Source organism: Artemia sp. Qi Xiang Cuo, chromosome 5 (genome assembly GCF_049724085.1).
Source record: "Artemia sp. Qi Xiang Cuo chromosome 5, ASM4972408v1, whole genome shotgun sequence".
Classification (NCBI taxonomy): domain Eukaryota; kingdom Metazoa; phylum Arthropoda; class Branchiopoda; order Anostraca; family Artemiidae; genus Artemia; species Artemia sp. Qi Xiang Cuo.
In genome coordinates, this window is record NC_142798.1 from 25,210,895 (window position 1) to 25,229,968 (window position 19,074).

The following is a 19,074-nucleotide window of genomic DNA, read 5'->3' on the forward strand; positions in this document are numbered from 1 at the left end:
TTTCCTTAGGTTTAATGTTATCCGTCAAAAGCTAAAATCTTGAGAATATTAAGCCTTTTAGAAGAAAAACAAAATCTTTAGTCATTAAGAAATTTCAACAACCATCCTCTTTCAGAATTCCTATCAAGTCGAACAATAAAGAAAAAACGAAAACAACTACAAAAAAACCATATTTTTAAACAGTTTTTGGGAAACAAGGTGAAAGTAAAGTGCAACTCGTCCAAAAGTAACCATAACTCTAAAAACAGAATTTTAATAATTATAGATACATGAAAATGATTGTCTTTATAAGCTGATTCCAAATACATAAATTTCCTTAGGTTTAATGTTATCCGTCAAAAGCTAAAACCTTGAGAATATTAAGCCTTTTAGAAGAAAAAACAAAATCTTTCGTCATTAAGAAATTTCAACGACCATCCTGTTTCAGAATTCCTATCAAGTAGAACAGTAAAGCCAAAATTAAAACAACTACAAAAAAAACCCTAATTTTAAACAGTTTTTGGGAAACAAGGTGAAAGTAAAGTGCAACTCGTCCGAAAGTAACCATAACTCTAAAAACAGAATTTTAATAATTATAGATATATGAAAATGATTGGCTTTATACGCTGATTCCAAATACATAAATTTCCTTAGGTTTAATGTTATCCGTCAAAAGCTAAAACCTTGAGAATATTAAGCCTTTTAGAAGAAAAACAAAATCTTTAGTCATTAATAAAATTCAACGATCATCCAGTTTCAGAATTCCTATCAAGTCGAACAATAAAGCAAAAACGAAAACAACTGCAAAAAAAACCTAATTTTAAACAGTTTTTGGGAAACAAGGTGAAAGTAAAGTGCAACTCGTCCGAAAGTAACCATAACTCTAAAAACAAAATTTTAATAATAATAGATACATAACGATAATTTGCTTTGTATACTGATTCCAAATACATAAATTTCCTTATGTTTAATGTTTCCTTAGGATTAAACCTTTTAGAAGAAAAACAAAATCTTTAGTCAATAAGAAATTTCAACGACCATCCTGTTTCAGAATTCCTATCAAGTCGAACAATAAAATCAAAAACGAAAAACAACTACAAAAAAACACAAATTTTAAACAGTTTTTGGGAAACAAGGTGAAAGAAAAGTGCAACTCGTCCGAAAGTAACCATAACTCTAAAAACAGAATTTTAATAATTATAGATACATGAAAATGATTGGCTTTATACGCTGATTCCAAATACATAAATTTCCTTAAATTTAATGTTACCCATCAAAAGCTAAAACCTTGAGAATATTAAACCTTTTAGAAGAAAAAAAAAATCTTTAGTCATTAAGAAATTTAAACGACCATCCTTTTTCAGAATTCCTATCAAGTCTAACAATAAAGCAAAAACGAAAACAACTACAACAAAAACCCTAATTTTAAACAGTTTTTGGGAAACAAGGTGAAAGTAAAGTGCAACTCGTCCGAAAGTAACTATAACTCTAAAAACAGAATTTTAATAATTATAGATACATGAAAATGATTGGCTTTATACGCTGATTCAAAATACATAAATTTCCTTAGGTTTAATGTTATCCATCAAAAGCTAAAACCTTGAGAATATTAAGCCTTTTAGAAGAAAAACAAAATTTTTAGTCATTAAGAAATTTCAACGACCATCCTGTTTCAGAATTCCTATCAAGTCGAACAATAAAGCATAAACAAAAACAACTACAAGAAAACCCTAATTTTAAACAGTTTTTGGGAAACAAGGTGAAAGTAAAGTGCAACTCGTCCGAAAGTAACCATAACTCTAAGCACAGAATTTTAATAATTATAGATACATGAAAATGATTGGCTTTATACGCTGATTCCAAATGCATAAATTTCCTTAGGTTTAATGTTATCCATCAAAAGGTAAAACCTTGAGAATATTAAGCCTTTTAGAAGAAAAACAAAATCTTTAGTCATTAAGAAATTTCAACGACCATCCTCTTTCAGAATTCCTATCAAGTCGAACAATAAAGCAAAAACGAAAACAGCTACAAAAAAAACCTAATTTTAAACAGTTTTTGGGAAACAAGGTGAAAGTAAAGTGCAACTCGTCTGAAAGTAACCATAACTCTAAAAACAGAATTTTAATAATTATAGATACATGAAAATGATTAGCTTTATACGCTGATTCCAAATACATAAATTTCCTTAGGTTTAATGTTATCGGTCAAAAGCTAAAACCTTGAGAATATTAAGCCTTTTAGAAGAAAAACAGAATCTTTAGTCAATAGGAAATTTCAACGACCATCCAGTTTCAGAATTCCTATCAAGTCGAACTATAAAGCAAAAAAGAAAACAACTACAAAAAAACCCCTAATTTTAACCAGTTTTTTGGAACCAAGGTGAAATTAAAGTGTCACTCGTCTGAAAGTAACCATATCTCTAAAAACAGAATTTTAATAATTATAGATTCATGAAAATGATTGGCTTTATACGCTGATTCCAAATACATACATTTCCTTAGGTTTAATGTTATCCGTCAAAAGCTAAAACCTTGAGAATATTAAGCCTTTTAGAAGAAAAACAAAATCTTTAGTCATTAAGAAATTTCAACGATCATCCAGTTTCAGAATTCCTATCAAGTCGAACTATAAAGCAAAAACGAAAACAACTACAAAAAAAAACTAATTTTAAACAGTTTTTGGGAAACAAGGTGAAAGTAAAGTGCAACTCGTCCGAAAGTAACCATAACTCTAAAAAGAGAATTTTAAAAATTATAGATACATGAAAATGATTAGCTTTATACGCTGATTCCAAATACATAAATTTCCTTGGGTTTAATGTTATCCGCCAAAAGCTAAAACCTTTATAATATTAAGCCATTTAGAAGAAAAACAAAATCTTTAGTTATTAATAAATTTCAACGACAATCCAGTTTCAGAATTTCTATAAAGTCGAACAATAAAGCAAAAACGAAAACAACTACAAAAAAAACCCTAATTTTAAACAGTTGTTGGGAAACAAGGTGAAAGTAAAGTGCAACTCGTCCAAAAGTAACCATAACTCTAAAAACAGAACTTTAATAATTATAGATACATGAAAATGATTGGCTTTATACGCTGATTCCAAATACATAAATTTCCTTAGGTTTAATGTTATCCGCCAAAAGATAAAACCTTGAGAATATTAAGCCCTTTAGAAGAAAAACAAAATCTTTAGTTATTAAGAAATTTCAACGACCATCCGGTGTCAGAATTCCTATCAAGTCGAACAATAAAGCAAAAACGAAAACAACTACAAAAACAAAACCCTAATTTTAAACAGTTTTTGGGAAACAAGGTGAAAGTAAAGTATAACTCGTTCGAAAGTAACCATAACTCTAAAAACAGAATTTTAATAGTTATAGATACATGAAAAGTATTGGCTTTATACGCTGATTTCAAATACATAAGTTTCCTTAGGTTTAATGTTATCTACCAAAAGCCAAAAGCTTGAGAATATTAAGCCTTTTAGAAGAAAAACTAAATATTTTGTCATTAAGAAATTTCAACGATCATCCTATTTCAGAATTCCTGTCAAGTCGAACAATAAAGCAAAAACGAAAAAAACTACAAAAAAACCCTAATTTTAAACAGTTTTTGGGAAACAAGGTGAAAGTAAAGTGCAACTCGTCCAGAAGTAACCATAACTCTTAAAACAGAATTTTAATAATTATAGATACATGAAAATGATTGGCTTTATACGCTGATTCCAAATACATAAATTTCCTTGGGTTTAATGTTATCCGCCAAAAGCTAAAACCTTGATAATATTAATCCCTTTAGAAGAAAAACAAAGTCTTTAGTTATTAAGAAATTTCAACGACAATCCAGTGTCAGAATTCCTATCAAGTCGAACAATAAAGCAAAAACGAAAACAACTACAAAAAAAACCCTAATTTTAAACAGTTTTTTGGAAACAAGGTGAAAGTAAAGTGCAACTCGTCCGAAAGTAACCATAACTCTAAAAACAGAATTTTAATAATTATAGATACATGAAAATGATCGGCTTTATACGCTGATTCCAAATACATAAATTTCCTTTGGTTTAATTTTATCCGTCAAAAATCTAAAACCTTGAGAATATTAAGCCCTTTATAAGAAAAACAAACTATTTAGTTATTAAGAAATTTCACCGACAATCCAGTTTTAGAATTACTATCAAGTCGAACAATAAAGCAAAAACGAAAACAACTACAAAAAAAACCCTAATTTTAAACAGTTTTTGGGAAACAAGGTGAAAGTAAAGTGCAACTCGTCCGAATGTAACCATAACTCTAAGAAAGAGAATTTTAATAATTATAGATACATGAAAATGATTCGCTTTATACGCTTATTCCAAATAAATAATTTTCCTTTGGTTTAATTTTATCCGTAAAAAGATAAAACATTGATAATATTAAGCCCTTTAGAAGAAAAACAAAATATTTATTAATTAATAAATTTCAACGACCATCCTGTTTCAGAATTCCTATTAAGTCGAACAATAAAGCAAAAACGAAAACAACTACAAAAACAAAACCCTAATTTTAAACAGTTTTTGGGAAACAAGGTGAAAGTAAAGTGCAGCTCGTCCGAAAGTAACCATAACTCTAAAAACAGAAAAACCCCGTGTAACTGAACCCCTGTATAACCGAAACCCCGTACAACTGAACCTCCGTGCTACTGAACCCTCGTGCTACTGAACCCTCGTGCAACTCGACCGCATTTAACTATACCCCCTTGTAAATTTACCGCCTTTAACTGAACCGTCGTGCAACTCAACCCTCCCTGCACCCTATCTCCCTCAAAACACTTTTCAGCCATTTCTTGTTAAATTTTTTTTATTTCTAAACTTTTAAATTGACAATACTCTCAAAAACATCACTTGTGTATTATACAGTAGACAATCACCCCATCTCCTCCAATTTGCAAATCCCATTACCCCGTTTTTGCAAATGTTAATCAAACATTTCCGATTGTAAAAGCATTTCCATAATTTCGTGTGTGCTCCCAAAACATGTCTGACTACTTTATATCACACCAGTCTTTTTTTTAAGAATGTACACGTGAATTCATGACGTACATTCATTGTGCAATCGACAACAAAAACAGAAAAAAACCTGCTTTAAATTATATTATTACGACCAAACTCTCAAAACATGCTTGACTACATTATACATTGCCAAGTTTAAAAAACCTCAACCTTAGTTTCATAACACCCATTATAGTGTGCCAACTTTTAGAGTATTCACGCGTGAGTTTGTTGCGCAATTCAATGTATTTTTTCATGTATTTTCGTAGGGGTGAATGTACGCTTGAAATCTATTACACTTTTGAGCATATTCTTGTAGGGTTCTTGTGTAATTCCAATGTACCGTTCATACTGTATACACTTTTGACCATGGGTTTTTCTTGCGCAATTCATTGTATTTTTTCATGTACCCCTGAAAACAACAGCAATTTCAATGTATATTTTCATGTACCCCTGAAACTGTGCACAAGGTAACTACTGATACAGAATCTGGCGCTCTGACTATTAGGGCTCTCAAGTATTTTGTATTCCTCACATAATTGCCATCAAGAGCAGGATTTCTTTTCGCTTGAGTTTTGATTCCTATTTCTAACGTCACACAAGATTTTTATTGGCTAATAGATTTTGAAGAGTAGCTTTAAAATTCATACATTTTACGTATTTAGAAACAGCATAACTGATAACTTTTGTTGTTACATATGTTTTAGTCAAAGCTTCGATTTTTAGAGTTTTGATTTCTACTGAAACAATTACTTTCCATTTACAGTTCGTTACTACGAACTGTTTCATCCAAATCTTTTTTAAATGTGAAGAAGGCTAAAACTCCCTCCTTCAATCCTCATTTTCAAATACAAATTTAATATTCGAACAGTAATGTTTAAAGAATGACAATTATCCTTCAAAAGGGCACCCCTCCAAAAGGAAGCGCACAATGCACTCTAAACTGTCCCTCCTAATCGGGGAGGGGAATAAGGATGTAAAATATCTAAATTGAACAACAAGGTCAATATTTCCTTCGTTTTCCACATGAGTTATTCAAACAAATGTAGAATTTAGCTAATAAATTAATCAATTAGTTAATGGCAAATAATTTTTTTGTAGCTTCTAACACAATTTACATATAATAATATTTAGGCATTAATCAAAGTGTATTTGATGTCAACGCAGGCTAGATTTTCTTCTGGATTTGCTTCCGAAATCAAACGTAGTTGCTGTTCATAGTCTCCCTAGAATTAAAAAGATCAAAATGAATAAAGTTTGATTGCTATGGCGTAAGTCAAATATAAACATTCGTACAAGTAAAAAAATATTAATTATAATCACAACAATATTTAAGAGAAAATCCAGTTGAAAAAATGTTATTCTCTGAGACAACCCATCACCGCCCTGGGAGAAATTATATTTGACATGGACGCAACTGAATTTGTTCTTGTGAAAAATTAAAGAAAAAATTTTAAACACCTGATGACACTAAATTAAAAAAATAATGACCTGCTGAAATATACAAATTACCTACTTCAATTTTCTATTTCTACGATAAGTGTCAAAAATTACATTATTCTTGGAAAAGTGAAGGACCTACTTGGGTTAAAGCCCAGTTCTGATGCATTAAGGTAAATTTTATCAGAAAGCGGCGTAAGAAAGCGGCGTCCGCTTTCCGAGGTGCGTCTACTTAAAAGCATCAGAATATTAAACAGAAAGGCATGTTGTTATGAATTTAAAAAAAGCTTCATAAATTTGGTAAGACTATTTTAAGATGAATATAATTGCTGATTAATTGATTCATTGATCAATGGCTATTGAGTGATTTTTAATTGTTAATCATTGTTATAATCTACAGTAATTTTAATATTAATATGTCCTTTTTATAATTATATAATTATTATCATCTTGATATACATGTGCTATTATAATTCTTTGTAAATATGTATGAGTATTATTATAATAATCTGTAATAATACATTAATTTTTATTTGTGATACTATAGTAAAGAACGAACCATGTCCTTAATTTTACTTAAAAGTAATCTGGAGCTAAAACAACAAGCTGTTAATACTTTTAAACACATTTATACCTGACAGGGAACTGAAATTTTTCCACTCCTAATCGAAATAGAAGTGAACCAAATCATCGACGTTGCGAAGAACCGTTTTTTCATTGGGAACTCTTGAAATCTGGTTCTTGAAGGGAGATTAAACTCCTGTGAGATCCTAGCTTAAATAATAGATGCTAAAAAAAAATTGGTCTGGGACTTTCTGAGGGATAATTTACTTGTAGCGAGATATTATTTCTTAGTGGAGGTATAATCTGTCTGAGAAATAACTGAAATACTACTAAAATATCGACCATGATTTTTTACAGAAAATTCACATAAAAATTTAGTATTATCAAGTGAAATTAAACTGATGTCAGAGCCCAGGTTAACCGGCAGAGGCTGAATGGTTTTCCGGGCCTTTGCAAATAAATTGAGATTATTTCCTTATCCTAGTATCTATTGTAAATTTAATCTGTTAGAAAAAATAACTTCAATATTTCCTCTGATTCAAACAGTAGAATATACTTTCACTTAGAAAAATGACTTTGCCCTTAAATTGAGCAAAGAGTGAATTGCCTCTATAGAATGGAAATTTACCATTTATAGCAAAAAAAATTCTTTTATATTAAATGGCTATCGATAAAAAATGAATAGCTACAAATTTGGCTCGTTTTGGCACCTGAGGTCAATACTTTCCACTTCCTTTTGATCGGCTTTAAACTTCGTGAAGCTTCTTAATTTAGAAAAATCTGGTGAATATTGAAAGTGTGACTTACAGTTTTTGTATAATTCTAAAACAAAATAAAACCCAAAATCAACAGATAATAAGTCGCAATGATAACTGGTTTACAAATAAATACAGTATCTCTACTTACCGGGCCATACATAATGTATTCCTCTGAAAAGGTCAAGTTGAGCTGCACAGTGCCTGATGTTGCTAAAAACGGGCAGTTGCATGGAAGATTTTCGGGAAAGAATGGACAAAAGAAATCAGGAATTTGATCAAGAGACTCGCACAATTTGATCGTGCTACAAAAAATATATATATAAATCGTTGAGGCTCATCATTTTACCAAGAAATACACTGTAAGATAATGACGGAACAAATACCTACCTTAATAAATTTTAACCGCTCTATGAAGATTTTACCCACGGAAGATTGTACTCAGAAGAATCTTAAGGCTGGGAATAAACTTTGTATACTATGGATTAAGTGTAGGAAAAAATATAGCACCCACTCTGCTACTATATTTAGTTATTCGTCGCTTCAAGTGCCCGACATAGGGGCCTAGGGGTACCCGAAAGGAAACCAAGTAACTTCATAATTTGATCGTATAAAGCTGGATTAGATGTATTCCTAATTTCGTAATTACGACTGTCTTAAACAGTTTCTTGATAACTTTAACTCAGAACATAAAAAAATTAACAGGTTGTCTAATATAGGTTAATTTCTTTCTAATATGGTACTTGGGGAAGGTCGAAACAGAGACATATTGTAATAAATGTCCAGCGTTTGGATTAATGTGGTCAACCCTTTTTCCTCTAAACGACTTTAAGTTTTGATTAATGCTATCAAGATAAAAAATTAGACAAAATTTAAGAGACTGAATCTTCAGTAAAACATTAACCAATTATCAAGACTTCGTTTGCTCTGATTTCCCAAAATATTGAAATTAGTTTTTTAAGGACCAACCTTTTGTCAAATATATAGTTATTATTGCTTTGCCATGTAACACGTAAAGGGATAACATATCAATCGTCGACTCACTGCTCGATACCGCTGCCTAAGTAAAGAATGATGTGGGCAAGATGTATTATTATTTTTTTTTTCTCCTCCATACCCGGGCACTTCGTAAGAAGTTGTCGTAGAAACTTCGAAAAGGGCTAATTAGATTGGAAATTGGAGTGGTTAGTGGCCTTTTTAATAGACGGAAGTGATTGGAGGGCAACTAGCCCCCCCCCCCCCCGCCCGTCATTCCCCCAAACACAAAAAATCAAAATTTTAAGATAGCCATTTTGTTCAGCGTAGTTGATTTCCAAATAAAAAATATGTTTTCGAGGAGGACACTCCCCCACAACCCTCGGGGCAAAGGTTTTAAGTTATGCCCTGAGGGTATATAAGAACGATGTTGACACAATGTATCATTTATTATTTTTTCCCTTTAAAGCTGGCAACTTCATACGGAAGGGTTCGTAATAGAAACTTCAATAGGGACTCATTCGTATGGAAATTGAAAATTTTAGGGCCCTATTTGAAAGTCAACGGGGATTAGTGGGCAACAAGCCCCCCTCCCACGCCCCTCCTTAAAACCAACACATCCAAGAAAAATGTTGAGATAGCCACTTTGTTAAGTGTAGTTGATTTCCACATAGAAAACATATTTTTGAGGAGGACACTCCCCCACAACCCTCAGGGCAAGAGTTTTAAGTTATGCCCTGGAGTCATAAAAGGTTTTTATAGAAGGTGTTGTCGTAGTAACTACAAAACAGGCTCATTCAATTGGAAATTCAAGTGGCTAGTGCCCTTTTTAATAGTCGAAAGTGATTGGAGGGAAACTATCCCCCCCCCGGACCATCATTCCCCCAAACACATCCGATCAAAATTTTTAGATAGCCATTTTGTTCAGCGTAGTTGATTTTCAGATAGAAAATACGTTTTTGAGGAGGACACTCCCCCACAAACCTCAGGGCAAGGGTTTTAAGTTATGCCCTGGGGGCATATAAAGTTTTTATAGCAGGCGTTGTCGCAGAAACCTCAAAAAAACTCATTTGATTGGAAATTCAAAGGACTAGTGCCCTCTTTAATAGTCGAAAGTGATTGGAGGGAACTAGCCCCCCCCCCCCCGCTTATCATTACCCCAAACACATCCAATACAAATTTTGAGATAGTCATTTTGTTCAGCGTAGTTGATTTTCAGATAGAGAATATGTTTTTGAGGAGGACACTCCCCCACAACCCTCAGGGCAAGGGTTATAAGTTATGCCTTGGGGCATAAAAGGTTTTTAATAAAATCTTGGTCGTGGAAACTTTAGAAGGCCTCATTTGATTTGAAATTCAAAGGGCTAGTACCCTTTTTAATAGTCGAAAGTGATTTGAGGGCAAATAGCCCCCCTCTTACGTCCACCTTTTCCCAAAACACATCCAATCAAAATTTTTGGATAGCCATTTTATTCAACGTAGTTGTAAGTTTTGGAAATTAGGTTTTTAAGGATGGAAACCCCTCCCCCCACAGCCATCAGGGCAAGGGTTGTAAGTTATGCCCTGGGGGCATATAAAGTTTATATTGAAAGCGTTGTCGTAGAAACTTCAAAAGGGCTCATTCAAGCCCACCATTTTCCCAAACACATCCAATCAAAATTTTGAGACATTGATTTTGTTCAACGTAGTTGAAAATTCTTGAAATTAGGTTTTTTTGGATGATAAACCCTTCAGAGCCCTCAGTGCAAGGGTTGTAAGTTATGCCCTGGGGGCATATAAAGTTTCTATAGAAAGCTGTTATAGATATTGCAAAAAGGGCTCATTTGATTGGAAATTGAAATTGCCCTTTTTAATAGTCGAAAGTGAGTGGAGAGTGATTAACCCCCCTCTTACGCCCACCCTTTCCCCGAAAAGATTCAATCAAAGTTAAGTGATAGCCATGGGGGCATATAAGGTTTTTATAGATAGAGTTGTCGTAAAACTTCAAAAGGGGCTCATTCAATTGGAAATTGAGAGGGCTAGTGCCCTTTGTAATAGTCGAAAGTGATTTGAGGGTAACTAAACCCCCTCTCACGCCCATCATTTGCCCAAACACATACAATCAAAATTGTCGGATAGCCATTTTGTTCAACGTAGTAGAAAGTTCTGGAAATTAGGTCTTTGAGAATGAAACACTCCCCCCATCACTCAGAGCAAGGGTTATGCCCTGGGGGATTATGAGATTTTAATTTAAAGTTTTGTCGTAAAAACTTCAAAGGGGCTCATTTAATTGGAAATTGAAAGGGCTAGGGTCATTTTTAATAATTGAAAGTGATTGGAGAGCGACCACCGCCCCTCTCACGCCCACCATTTCCCCAAACACATCCAATCAAAATTTTGAGATAGCCATTTTATTTAACGTAGTTGAAAGTTCTGGAAATTTAGTCTTAAGGGATGACAAACACCCTAACAGACCTTAGGGTAAGAGTAGTAATTTATGCCCTGGGGGCATATAAGGTGTTTATAGAAAGCGCAGTCATTTCCAAAAGGGCTCATTCGATTGGAAATCAAAAGGCCTAGTGCCCTTTTTAATAGTCAAAAGTGATAGGAAGGCTTGAGATTTTTATAGTAAAGATGTGGGTATAATGTATTATTTTTTTTGTTTTTGTTGTTTAGACCAGGGCACTTCGTATCGAAAGAGTTGTCGGGGAACTTCGAAAAGGGCTCATTCGATTGAAAATAGAAAGGGCTGATACTCTTTTTAATAGTCGAAAGTGCTGGAGGGCAGCTAATTCCCCTTCCACTCCAACACCCACGCTCCCACGCCCACCCTCTCATTTGTCCAATATATTTAAAAACTAAATGTTGCCTTATCAAAATGCACAGTGATAATGCTAATTCCCAATAAGGCATTTCAGCAGTATCCCAAGAACGACTGAGGGTATTATGTTCAAACTTTCGGGGCTACTTCTGCTCTTAAAATTTAACCAAATCAAAATAGCGTATAAATATCCAAGTTATCAAAGAAAGTAAACAGATTTTTTTGCGAATGTTATCAAGTTTTCCATTTCAGGTCAACTAGAGGAGGTATGAAACTAAATTAAACAGTACTATTTGTGTCCAGATTTTGAAAAGGATGTATGTTGTTAAAAATTGCTGAAAATTTTTCTCCAGCATACTATTAGCAGGCCAAACTATAAAGTCTTAAAAAACGAAAATATTTAAAGTATTATTTTCTTTTTCCCTGAAAAGACTATGTCAATATAAAACGAACAGAAATTAATTAAAAAAAAACTTTTTCCACAAAATAAGTGCTTCAAAGAAAAGTAAAGAACTCCATTAAACAAAAAATGAGCAAAAATAAAATCTAATAATCTACCAAGCGTGAAACTACCAAAAATCAGCATCGATAAATAAATGAAACTCAAAACGAACAGAAATTACAATAAATAACCGAGTCAAACTCAAAATTAGCAGAAATTAACATAAGTTGGGTGCAAAACCCCTATACCTTCCAAAGGCAAGAAAAAAATTTGTACTTTACAGAAAAAATACAAATGAATGTGCATTGTCAGTTTAATATACATATAGTGATATTTAGTAATCAAAATGTTAATATTATTTGATTTATTAAAATTATAAAAGTAAAAACATTTATATTTTTTCAGAAAAGGGCAAATTTTGTTCTGGCCTTGGGAAAGCATAGGGGCTTGGGAAGGCATATTAGCCCTAAAGTGGTTTTGTTAAGGACTAAGGTAAAAAGGACGAGGGTTAGATTCAACGATCTTAATTTGTCGAGAGCCACAAAAAAGAATCTAAGTTTGACGTAAAAAATAGCTGGGAAACGAAAAGGTGGGGAAACAATTATCAGCAGCAATCCGATATTGCCCAGCGCTCTTAGGGAATCTAGTGCATGCAAAGCTTAGATTAAGAAGCTATAGGTCACGATTGTGTTGTTTTTCTCTTACAAATTTTCCCCAAAGGAAATAGGTACAGACATGGTGGTACAGACATTTTGCATGAAATATTGACAGTTTAAGATACAGTCTGTCACACAATTGGTTACGAATGACATTTATATTTCTTCCCCCCCTCTTTTTTTTTAACTCAAAACACTTACACAAATTTTCTTTCCCGTATTATATCTGCTTTTTGAGATACTAGGATTTATTTTCTTTTTAAAAAATTATGTTATACATCATCTTCTCACATTATATCTATCAGCCCTTGCAGACAAGTATATATGAATTTGAATATTATAGTGATTATCCCATTATTGTTTAGAAAAAGAATACAATAGTTTGCATATATCCAAAAACAAAGAACTTTCAATTATTTTTAAGTTCCGTTAAAACTTGAAAAAAAGAAGAAATTATCATTTTAAAAACTATAAATACTAACCATGATCCCATGAAGCCACCAGCCAGTCCAAGGCAAGGAATTTCTTCTCCTGTTTCTATTTTCCAGGCGTTTTTCTCTAAGACAAGGTCCATTGGCAAGTTCTGCGATAACACGAAATCAAAAGCTCCAAACCCTTCGCCTGGGACTCGAATAGGATCCGTGTAAAATTGGCCTGTCACATTTGCAGAGGTGCCACCTAAAAATAAAGCATAGAGGTTTCAGTTCAGAGAAATTAGGGTGGAGACATGAATCGATAGCCTTAATGATGTTAGGGGCATGAGATGATTATGTGCACCGTGACAAATCTATCGTATTCTGACTAAACTGTATTATTTATTTAGATTAGACCATATGCATTAATTTCATAATTTTCAGTGTTTGTATTTATTTTTTTTATTTTTTTTTTTGGGGGGGGGGAGGGTAGATAAGAGTCGATAATTTTTCATGGGGTTCGGCAAGATTATATAAAAATTAATGTTTGTCACATTTGTCAAATCATTGGAGGGTACTTTGGCTTTGGGCAAATGTTTATCACCCAGGTTGCTAGAATCAGGAATAGACAGCATTCTGGTACAGGCTTATTTCACATAAGGAAGGAAAACTCCAAAAATATAGACTGTTACAAGTTTGTAGATACAGTAAATTATCTATCATCAACACAGTATTTGGTATACCAACATGGTACAAGGTATAGTATGCCCCATAGGTTAATTGGAACTCTTGCAGTGGCAAGGAAGCTAGCCTTATTGGCTATTACATAAAAAAAAAGTTTTTTCAACTGGAAGTAAGGAGCAACATTAAATCTTGAAACGAAGAGAAATTATAACGTATACTAGGCTGGGTTGCCCCCTCCTCAATACCTTGTTCTTCACGCTAAAGTTTTTTTCTTGTATTTTTAAGAAAGCTTTTTATTGTTCTAATTAATTGACCCTTATTTTTCAGGAGTCGTTCTTGAAGAACTGGGACAAAAGGTCAAACTTAAGTGTCAAGATCGAGGTATGCAGGAGGGAAACCCCCTCATATATGTAGTAATTTTTGTTCGTTTTAAGTTTGAATTTTGCCCCTTACTTTCAGTTGAGAAAAGTTGTTTTTATGTAACTTATGATCGTTTTTTAAATAAAACCAAGAGATCTGACTCCCCCTCCACGGAAACATCCCCTAAAAAAAAACAATCCCGGTGAAAATTTATCCCGGTGAAAATCAGCAATGAGAAAGTAAGACAAAAAAAAGAATTTCGAAAGGGAATTCTGGCAAATTCTCCCAGTGCAAAATCTCTCTTAGAAGTTCACCCCCCGGAAGTTCCCTCCCCATGGAAAATTCTGCCTGTAGAAAATTCCTCAGCACATGCCTGAGTTTACGTTTTACGACTCGTGTTATTACGTTGGCCATTTACATGTTTATCGCGCAACATTTGGAGATCCATTTAATTCTCTCGATGAGGGTAGCATCCGGACCGACCCCGTTGACATACCACGTTGGCAGAATTCAAGCCGTTCTAGAGACCTAAATTCTTAATTGGGGTCGGAGAGATGGGGTGACAGTTTTTGCCTCTCAAAAAGTTTTTTATTTTAATGGAAGTCCTTGGAAGTGTTTTCTGCCTGCATGTCGACAGAAAATCAGCCACTTCATCCCGGCTGACCTGATTTTGAGGGTACGTTTTTGGTGTGGGTTGATAATTTAGTCATTAAATTGTACAATTTTAACGAGCGGGGGAGTGGATCAGTGATTTTTTACATTGAAAATATTGATTTAAATTTAGATAAATTTCCAAAGCAATTTAGTTTAAGAGGGGGAAGGGCGGAGAAATATAATTCAGATTTGAGGAGTTGTAGAGCGAAACTTGATTGTAATGTTTAGAAATGCCTTTCAAGTTCCAGCATTGAAGCAGGTGAAAGTACTAACTAAATAGGATCTTATCAAAATAAACAGATTTACATAAAAGCCGCCCAATAGTATCATGTAAATATAATCTTTTGCTTCACTATGAAAATACTTTATAATAATCGGTGGGAATAATTCCATTTTACAGCCTAATCACATGCATAGTTTAAATATATTCCTCCAACTGAAGAGATACTAGAAGTTATATCATATCTCCATATTGATAGGAAGAACCTCTTACGAGAATTTGGCCATAAAACTACAAATTTAGAGTTTCCGGAACCCCTTCCCCAAAGAAAGGAAATCCACTGACTATCCCAACTTTCCTAAGACTTGCGTTCAATAATGTGATAGAGGATAACCGTCTTTCATTTTTTGTGGACTGTGCAACTTAATGTTTAGAGGAAAATTTAGCCTAATGTGGCAATGTGACCTCTAAAACTAGAACGATATTCATATTGCTTTTCAGAGGTGCCGATCCAATTAGCTATTTCCTAACTTTCTGCCTAATTCGCTCCAAAATTATCAGGCTAGATTTAAAATCCTTTGTGCCTGAGGACAGGGGTTCAAATCCTGACGTCGCTGGTTATTTTCTTTGGAATGGGAGTCAGTGGCGTGATTATGTATGCTTAGCCAGAGTCAAGCCAGCTCTAAATTGGTACCTGGAGAAATCTAGTGAAGGTTAAGAGGAAGGGTTTGAGAAACCAAATATGACTGCACTCCACTGCATTTCCTGCCTGAATGGGCATGAAACGGAAATCAGCACCGCTGGTAGGAAATGTAAAATCCAATGCCGCACACTTTACCTTCACCTTTAGTTTTCACTGCATTGCTATGGAAGGAAAAATAACGGTTAAGTGGACATAAACATTGTTTTTCCTGTGTATTATAATGAAGGGAAGAGACATCAGGAAAATTGCAAAATAGGTATAGGGTAGTCAAAGAAGTAGAATCTAAGTTGCAAGACCAGGTAATACAGAAGAGAGTAAGATATATACATCAGATCCCCTTGAGGTTTTTTGTACCATATATGGTGCAAATAAATTTATCTTAATTTAGGTTATAAAATTTAAATTAAACAAAATTCTAAATCCCCCATTTTGTTATATTAATTCAATTTTCAGGCAGTTTAAGGTCTCTCTGTCGATCATTTGGATTTAAAGAATGTTAGAGAGAAAATAGTATTGATGTATCATTCTTATTTTGTCCGAGGCTTGGTCGTGGTACCGAAGATGAAAAGGAATTGTGGACCCCAAGAACTCTTGCTTAGAAGGAATTCCGAAAAGAACTGATACCAATTCAGTTTTCGAAGCTTTTAAAAAACAATCAAAAATTCAAATAATAGAACAAGCACCGATCAATTGACGGCGAGCATAATTGCGCCCGTCACAACCGAATTTTATTTCGGCCCGACATCTGGGACTACCCAGAACCACTGCAGGACGGGGACGGGTATATCTTCTCAAGTCTACACGAAGCGCTTAAGCCGGATTAGAACCGGACAGCAGGAAGTCCCTGAGACCACTGATTGAATGGAGGGTTTGTGCAATCCTGGGCCCTTCTTGATCACACCATGGTTTTCCACTCTTACCAATGCTCTTCTATCAACAAGATTCGAAATCCTGGACCGACATTCTTAAGCCTATTACCTCCGACTCACTATATATCCATGCCTACAAATATCATTCTACTACGGGGAGGCAGCCCATAGCAGAAAACTTAGAAAGGAAGAGGCTTTTCAGTCCAGAAAAAACTCACCAAAACAGGCAAAACACAGAAGAACTATCCATTCATCAGAATCCAGTATAAATGATGTGTCGCTTGCTAAGCTATAATTTCCTTGAGGGGTATCACTCTTCAAGGTCACCCTTCAGTGCTGTTAGCAGTCGTAGTTTTGGCAAGGAAAACTCATGAAAGGTCCACCCTGATAGCACTATGAGGCCATACAAGCAGGCAACTTATGAAAGAGCACAAACCCCAAACCATCTCACAACAACGGGACAGTCCAACCTTTTTTACCCAGTATATTCTTATCAGGATAGACTGGATATAGCCTTGTCAGATCCTTGTATGTTTATCAGGGATAAAAGATGTAAATTTATGAACTTCCTTTCGAAACGCAGGGTTTAACCAAAAGACCTTTAATCAGGAGGCGCAGCGTCGTCCAATGCGCTGTCAAAAAGTGACAGTTCAGGAATAACCGGAATAAAGGACGGTTCAGGAATAAAGTCACTAAAGTAAAAGAAAATTATGAAATATAAGGTACCTGTAGCTAAAATTGAACCCAAGTTTTTGGCTAAAATTTTTTAAGAGAATTAGGACATTTTACATATTAGAATCACAATAACTTGCAGCAAAGAGCTGAGCACAAGAAACATTGAGATTTGGATTTAGTTTATTGTTGTTAAAAATACTTTTAGAGTCCTTCAGCAACTGTTGAAGTATCAAACCAAAGTATTAGGAGGTTTTTACATCAGTTTGAATTCAGTTCACAAATCAATATAAAAATAGGCTTTCAGCTATACTTGAGTATCTATAGCCCTATTCTGGAAATGTCAACATACTGATCCGCTTTAATAATGAACCCTTTACTATAATATTTTACTATAACATCATAATATTACATAATATTACATAATATTAATAGTATAAAATAATATTATAATATAATATTATAAAATTTTACAATAACATAAAATGTTTGCCCTGACGACCCATAGATCATATGTAGAATGTTTCGGTATTAAGCAAGTTAAATAAGGTTTTACCACAATCCACCAACGTTCCAATTTTTGCCATGTATCTAGCATCAGCAAATGCCACGAATGCTAGAACGAATAAAGTCAAATATTTCATCTTTGATTCTTTCCAATTCCTGAAAGCTAGACTGAGGAATCACAAACTTCAAACCTTTTTAAACTATCAGAATTCAAAGCCAATTTCTTATCAAACAAACCTTGAACTTCTGGAAATTTGCAAGTAAATTTCAATATCATGGTCAAGGATGTAAACTTTGGAACATTGGAAAATTAATTACTGACAAGATAAAGATTCTATTTTTTTGGTTAAACATACGGTAAATCTCTTGGCAACAAGGTAATTTTTCAGACTGGGAAATTATTCCGATAAGTAGGAGGCCAGGGTTGCCACCCTGACCTGGGAGAATTTACTAAATCGGAGAGAAAAAATTTACTAGATCGTATCTTTTTTTACTAAATGCTGAAAAAAAATTTTGCTCTTGGCGCTACGCCGCACGCCCACCATCAAGCATCGATTTTTACTATAGGAGGATAATCAATACGATTTTCACAATCTTTTTTCTTTTTTTCTTCTTTTTTTCTTTTTCTTTTTTCTTTCGTTTTCATAGTATGATTGAAAATTCTGGAAACATATAAGTTCAAAAATCCTTTTTTAGTTATTTGGATGTACTACTGGATAGGCTTCATATTCCAGATGCAGTGTATGCAAGACGTCAAACAATAGTCTGGAATCTTGGATTCTGGAAATTCTGCTGGTGAAGCCCGGCTTTAAAATCATCAATATTCTTTAGGTCATAAAATTCAGATATATTGAAAAAGTAAAAACCAATCAACGAAGACAAACAGCTACAGCTCATCACGAAGCAATTCAGGCTATGAAGTGCTAAGAATCTGAGGTGTGTTTGAAAGTGACGGCTTTTGAAATTTGTCCCACAGTTTCCGTTTTTAGGTTTGAAATCTAAACCCTTCAATTTTAAATTTTTAGTAGGAAATTTGCCAGTTTTAAAACACTAATTGGGCTGGTCCTTAAATTCGGGATAAGCTGCTTACAAAGATGTCTGGCAGATTTTAAAGCAATTAATTTTTTTTTTTTTAACTAACATTTTTCTGGATTCTTTGTCGTTGGTATTCTAGGGAATCAAAAACCAATTTAATTTATGTCACTTCAAAACGGAAACGACGTAATCGGCTACCGGTTTAGTTGTAAAATTATGTAAGTTAAAAAGTACACCTCAAATTGGACTAGGGCTGCCAAGAAAAAGAAAACTTATATAACATACAATAATTAGTTTAAAAAATAATATTTTGT

At 33.7% G+C, this 19,074-nt stretch overlaps 1 protein-coding gene across 1 annotated transcript; it reads right to left on the minus strand.

Moving 5' to 3' along the window:
* Nucleotides 1–6,087: 6,087 nt before the first annotated feature.
* LOC148951975 (uncharacterized) lies at nt 6,088–17,901 on the minus strand. Its single transcript, XM_089089455.1, has 4 exons — nt 17,775–17,901; nt 13,126–13,321; nt 7,922–8,075; nt 6,088–6,237 (listed from the first exon to the last, which is right to left on the minus strand). The coding sequence occupies exons 1-4, from the start codon at nt 17,860–17,862 to the stop codon at nt 6,142–6,144; spliced, it is 534 nt and encodes a 177-aa protein (XP_088945581.1). The 5' UTR covers nt 17,863–17,901; the 3' UTR covers nt 6,088–6,141.
* Nucleotides 17,902–19,074: the final 1,173 nt, after the last annotated feature.

Bases quoted from the DNA above. Each gene is read 5' to 3' on its own strand.
- LOC148951975 (XM_089089455.1), bottom strand. From the start codon at position 17,862: ATGAAATATTTGACTTTATTCGTTCTAGCATTCGTGGCATTTGCTGAT. The intron at 8,076-13,125 runs GTTAGTATTTAT...TATTTTTTGTAG, and splicing joins GGTGGCTTCATGGGATCATG to CACGATCAAATTGTGCGAGT. The intron at 6,238-7,921 runs GTAAGTAGAGAT...TTTTAATTCTAG, and splicing joins AATACATTATGTATGGCCCG to GGAGACTATGAACAGCAACT.